This window comes from Sapajus apella, unplaced genomic scaffold (genome assembly GCF_009761245.1).
Source record: "Sapajus apella isolate SASKATOON/1434 unplaced genomic scaffold, GSC_monkey_1.0 scaffold4, whole genome shotgun sequence".
NCBI lineage: Eukaryota > Metazoa > Chordata > Mammalia > Primates > Cebidae > Sapajus > Sapajus apella.
This window is the reverse complement of record NW_022436944.1, coordinates 55,895,230-55,901,229: the sequence shown is the minus strand read 5'-3', so window position 1 is coordinate 55,901,229 and position 6,000 is coordinate 55,895,230. Positions and strand designations below refer to the sequence as shown.

General features: G+C 44.3%; 1 protein-coding gene across 1 annotated transcript in view; it reads right to left on the bottom strand.

Annotated features, from left to right (window-relative positions):
* Nucleotides 1-2,824: 2,824 nt before the first annotated feature.
* The window catches only part of STAC (SH3 and cysteine rich domain), a 154,733-nt gene continuing 151,557 nt past the window's right edge, over nt 2,825-6,000 (bottom strand). Inside the window, exon 11 of the mRNA XM_032269715.1 lies at nt 2,825-4,631. Coding sequence (XP_032125606.1) covers nt 4,533-4,631 — 99 coding nt within the window. The 3' untranslated portion in view covers nt 2,825-4,532. The remainder of the gene's footprint in view (nt 4,632-6,000) is intronic.

Sequence of the window (6,000 nt, the reverse complement as noted above, 5' to 3'; positions counted from 1 at the left end):
AAGGGTCAAAACACCAGGTGGTGTATGAAACACACAGCAGAGTGGTAACTTAGCAAAATCCAGGAGATAGTTACAGGATGTCATTAAACTCGTTTTAATTTTTTGTCCGAGTTATTTTTAAGAGTTTCTGTTTTGTGATAAATCTGTGGAGCACACCTGCTCACTCAGTTTCCTGGGGATGCTATTTTGGGAAAGGATGAATTTTCTTTTATTCCCAGATTTTGCAGCCTACTCCCTGATGTTGTTTGCTACAGCTATCAGTGTGATAAAGCTACTCTTCCTTTGAAGTTTTTTCACTCTTGGAGTACACACCTTCCCACTTATTCTCGTACCAGCTCGGATCCCAGAGTAGATTGTCTTCATCCTTATCATTATGATTGTGTGCTTTTGCCCTTTAAAAGTATTTCAGTGAGATGTAGGAAGAGAGGGGGTAATAGAAGCATAGGGGCTATTGGGTGATCTTGTATGAGAATTCTTTACTGCAGAATTTCCCAAGTTATGTTCCTTGGAATGTTGTTTTAGGAGAGCCTAATAGGTGATTCACAGTTTTAAATCTCCTTTTTAGAGACTTAACCATGAGAATTAGCAAATTAAATGCTCTGAGAAGTCCTGAGTAAAGAAGTCAGGTTTGCTTCAGTTAAATCTCACTTTTTTCCTCCCACGCACCACTTTTTCACAGCTGCATCTCTGCCTTGAGCTGGCTCTAGGCTGAGGCTGGCCAGTAGATTTCCTTCTTGGCTCTCTCCTCCTTGGAGTACGAGTTTCTTGGACAACTGGATCTTTTGCCTTTTGACAGTACTTGGAACCAAGGTATTGTGATCTTCCCACTAGTTTTGTTTTTCTCTCTTTAATAGCAGAGAAGACTAACTCTAATAGATCCTACCATGTTCGCCTCCACTACCAGCTCCATGCAACCCAAATGCTGCACTCTTCCTCTTAATGGAAGTGAGTGAGTGTTTGTGTGTGGGCGGTGGTGGTGGTGGTGGTGGTGTGTGGTGTGTAGTTAGGGAGGAAAAGTGGTCTGTGAAATTAACCATCTGTGAAATCTAGCCATCTGGACATCTACACATGGGCTCTCTTTGTAGCCCTGCTGCCCACATGAAAGGTGCTGTAGACATCTGCTAGTGACAGGAGATAAAGGGAGTTCTCTTTTCCACTATCCAGAGCCCTGAGGAAGGTTCACTCAGTTATTCATATCAAATTTACTATAATAGAAGTCAAGTCTTACAGCACTGGTGGTGAAGTATAGGGCGTATTTTCCTTTGTGTAGCTAGGTATGTACCATCCCTTGGCTGTAGGCAGGGCAGAAGGTGAGGGGTCTCAGGCTGTTTTCTTGCACTATGAAGCACATCCCTCAGCTTCCCTTTTGATTCTTCATATGGACATATCCCTCCTTCCCTGTCTCCTCAACAGAGTCTATCTCCTGAGGTCTTCATCTCTTCTCCATTCAAAAATGTGGTTCTTCTTTTAGCCATTTTCTGTGTCTTACAAATCTTTAAGACTTTGGTAGGCCATAGCTATCCTTGTGCTTTTAATTTGTGCAGACAGGCAGGAGAAGAAAAGCTGTGACTCCTAAAATCTATGTGTTTGTGTAAGCATTCATAAAAATCTGTACTATGAGGAGCGTCTAGCTTTTTCCCTTATGTCTGGATGACTCTAGATCTTTAGGGAATCCTAGATATCTTTTATTTGGAGGGGTAATTGCCTTCTAACACTTGATGTTTGCAAAACTTTTGGGCTTTGTTGTGCAGAAAGAGTGTCTTTCTCTTCTAACATGGACTCAAATTACAAAACCCCTGCTTCTGTTATCTGTTTCTGTATAACAAATCACTCCAAAACTTAGTGACTTAAAAAATCCCCACATAGTTATCTTGTTCATAAATCTGTAACTTGGGCAGAGCTCAGCAGGGATGACTCATCTATTTTCTGTGATGTCTGCCACCTCAGATGATAAAACATGTAGTCTTTCCACTGGGTCTTTCCTGCATGGTGGCCTCAGAGTAGTTGAAATTCTATGGTATCTCAAGGTTCTAACAATGAGTATTCCCAGAGATCAAGGCTAAAGCTGAGTTTAAAACTTAACCTCAGATACAGTCTGGGATGGGGTCATTACTATGTTTTGAATTTGGTTTGTCCCCTCTGAAACTCATGCTGATATTTGATTGCCATTGTGGCTATATTGGGAGGTGGGGCTGAATGGGAGGTGTTTGGGTCATGGGGAGAATCCCTCATGAAGAGATAATACTATCCCATGGGTGTGAGTGAGTTCTTGCTCTCCTGGGACTGGATTTGTTACTTCAAGAGTGCGTTGTTAAAAATCAAGGCTGCTCCTCATGTTTGGTCTCTCTCTTTCTTTGCACATGCCTGATTTCTATTCTGCTTCTCTACCATGCTATGATAGAGACAGTATGTGGCCATCACCAGAAGCCAAGTAAATGCCAGTGCTATGCTTCTTGGACTTCCTAGCCTCTGGAATTGTCAGCTAAATAAATCTCTTTTCTTTATAAGTTCACCAGTCTCAGATATATTGTTATAGAAACAGAAAATAGACTAAGCCTTGTAGTACCACTTCTGCTGTATTCTATTGGCCACTTAAGACCAGCCGCGATTCCGTGTGGGAAGGGACTAGACAAAGGAAAGAATATGAGGAGGTAGGGATCGCTGGGAGAGGACCTTGGAGGCCAGATACCACATCTTCCTCCTGTTCAACTGTAAAAGGCAAACTGATCTTTAAGATTCTTCTTAATTTAACATGCATATGATGTGACATCACTGTACCAAAAATTCAATGGATATCGCAACAGAAAGAAGAGATCAGGACACGTTTCTGATGCTCCTTTCCAGCCACTGTGTTGTTTTTATTAAATGGAATACTGAATTAGAGGCAAAGAGCCTTTGTACTAGGCATCCAATTTTACAGAAAGACAGTCATATGATCTACCCTGGCTCTCAAAGAATCCATCTTGACATTGTACCTGGTTTTGCATGTGGCATCCGAGAGGGAGGAAATTATGGATGCTGGCTTTAAGATAAGAGTAAGGCATCCAAACTTCTGTGAAACCAGCAGCCATCCCCTCTCAGTTCCCAACTTCACAATGAGTAAAAATAAAAGAAATAAATGGAGACTAATGATGCTTTAGTTTGGGAAATGATGTTTACATGCATAGGATGCACCCATTTAAGTCTTTTAAAAACCACTGTTCTAAGGATTTTATTGAACTGTAACAAAATAAATCAAACTGACTTTGATTCCAAGGTCATTGTGAATTGAAGTTTAACCATATTAATGACTAATAGGATGCAAGTTTGAATGCTAGGAGGCTTAAGTAGGAAGGCATCACAGTATATTGCGTTCTTGTAAACATTAGTACAAGTACAGAGACATAGGGATTCCCCTAGATGATGCTAATTGGGCTCCTAGTTCCTCTACTTTCAGAAGGATGAAGCATGAGGATTCTTTTCCATTTTACATCTGCTAGGATATAATATACTGCCCTAAAGAAGAATGGATTCCAATTTGGCTACATTTCTTCTAAGACGCTGTTGTTTCCCCTCCATGTTCCTGGTTCTCCACAAGGTAGGCTCAGCCTCCAAAGTGGAGTCCTACAGGACAGCATGAAGGAAAAATGCTGCCTCCAACAGAGAGGATGCAAAGTGAAAATGGAGACTTTTTGTTAGAGTCTCTTTCCCAGGTCCATCTCCTTCAAATAGGGACTTCATAACTGAAAGGGCTGTATAATCTTCAATAAGTAAGAGCTCTCTGCCCCACCTTCCCCCACTTCTCTTCCTCACTGTGTCTATGTCTCATGTCCTGCTCTGTCACCCAGGTCAGTAACTAGGACAGCAGGAAGGATGGCCCGTCGGCAATCTTTAGGCAGGTCAGGTCTTTGCAGGTAATGCCATGTCAACATAGCCCTCACATCTAATGCACACCAGCAGAGGTACTCAGAGGACTGAAGAGAAAGAAAGAACACATCAGACACTCTGAACAGCACAATCGCAAAGAGAGGGCGCCTGAGGAGCACTGGAATGCTGAGGGCTGGGAAGCAGGCCTTTCTGATGCTCTGCACAGAGATTGCTGGGGCCTGAAATGTGATGACACTGACTGACCAGTACTGGGGACAGGTCTGGAACCAGAATCATACGTGGCTGCATGGATCTGCACCTTGCACTGGGCTACCCTGCAAACTGGAGCACCCTTCTGGGTGTGAACTTACACCACACAGACAGGAAAGGAGTGGGGTCCCGGGGGACGGCTGTAGTTTATAGTCCTGCTGCTGCTGCCAGGCATGGCATCTGGCTCTGCCTGCCGACTCTCTCAGCCTCGTCCCCACTTGGGCAGCCTGGGTATGCTGTGCAGTGGGCCCTCTGTTTTGTGGCTGTTACGTCACAGTCTCCGATCCTTGAGTCTTGTCTCGCTGTTTCCTTGGGGGCTGGGTCAGTGCGGCAGCTCCTCTGGGTTGACGCTGTGTGAGATGAGGCAGAGGCATCGCAGCAGAGCTTGCCTACTGCAAACAGAGGAGGAGTCAGGATCAGATGTTTTCGAGGACATCCAGGGGGACGAGGCCTTTCTTTTTTCCACTGAGGACTCTGATAAAACCATCTTGTTCTTCTTCAGAACTCATGCAGATCTGAATGCCAAGGAAGAAAGAAAACAAAAGACTTTACTGTCATCGAGAAAGAAGTTAGAACCTGCAGCTGGAACCCCTGCTGACAGGCTGCAGGAGCAACAAACTGCAAAAGGGAGCACAGTTTCAGGGTGGGGAAACGAGCACAGTGAGAAAAAGGTTTGGTAAAAAAATTAGGCAGAAACCTAGGTTTGGAACAAGTCCCAGGCATTGAATGTTTTCTGAAATTTGGCTTTATGAATGAGGATAAGCAAAATGAGGATTAATAGTACTATGACCCCCTGAAGAGTCACTGTGAGGACAGAATGAGATAATAGTGTTTGTCACGTAGCCTAGCATGTGGCATGCAATGAGTTCTCAAGACATGATTTTAAAAGATTTTAATATAATAGCTAGCATTCAGCAGACTCCTGTCATGTGCTCGGAATTTTATGTGTGCCTCATATAACATCAGGAAGTCAAAGGGAACTATTTCACTCCTGGGCTCAAGCAAATAGATGCCATATTCCAAAGTAAGGCCACCTATGCTAGACTTTAAAGAGGGGTTGATAAACATTCATTTGGATACTGTTGCTGCTCACCACTTATTGGCAACTGAAGCGCAAAGAAGGGTGGATGTGGCCAGATGAAACTTAGAAGAGGTTTGTGAACAGAACTTCTGTTGTGCTGTGAGTTTCTTCTGCCTTACCTGCTTCCATGGGTGACAGGCCATGTCTTAGATTGGATTCCCTAGAAACAGAGCCTGACACAGGGGTCCTTGTGCAAGTGACTTACTGAGTGGGTGCTCTCAGGAGGTGGGAAGTAAGGGATATAGGATGGGATAAGGGAAGGAGCCAAGCAATGAGAGGTTTCCAGTTGGAAAGCAGTCCAGCTTGGTTTCCCTGGGAGCTCTGCAGCATGAATCACATCACAGAATTGTCTCACTTTGAAGCTAGGGTTTCAGACTTTTGGACCCCATGTCAGTGAGTCATTGGCCATTGACTGGCCTGTGGTGTGAGAGGCATAACCTCCCAGGTGAGATGGTCCGATGGTCCTGCTCTCTCAAGAGGCCTTCCCTGAGAAGGGCAGCTGTGAGTTGTTCGTGGCTAACACAGCAACTGGGAGATGAGTGCGCCTACCTGGTGGAAGGGATGTGGGCAAGGCTCCAACAGAAGCCACCACAGTGGGCTCCTCCGTCAAGAAGAAGAAGGGGCTTGATTAGGACACTCAGAGAGCTTGATTTGTGGCTCCTGGAGCTTGGAACATATAATGGACTAGTATCTGGCTCATGCTTCAGAAATCTACTGTGTGAGAAACTTGACCAGAAAGAGGCGCAGACAGTGAAGTGAAGAGGATCTAATTTGTAACAGTAGAGGATGCGCTGACCGTTTCA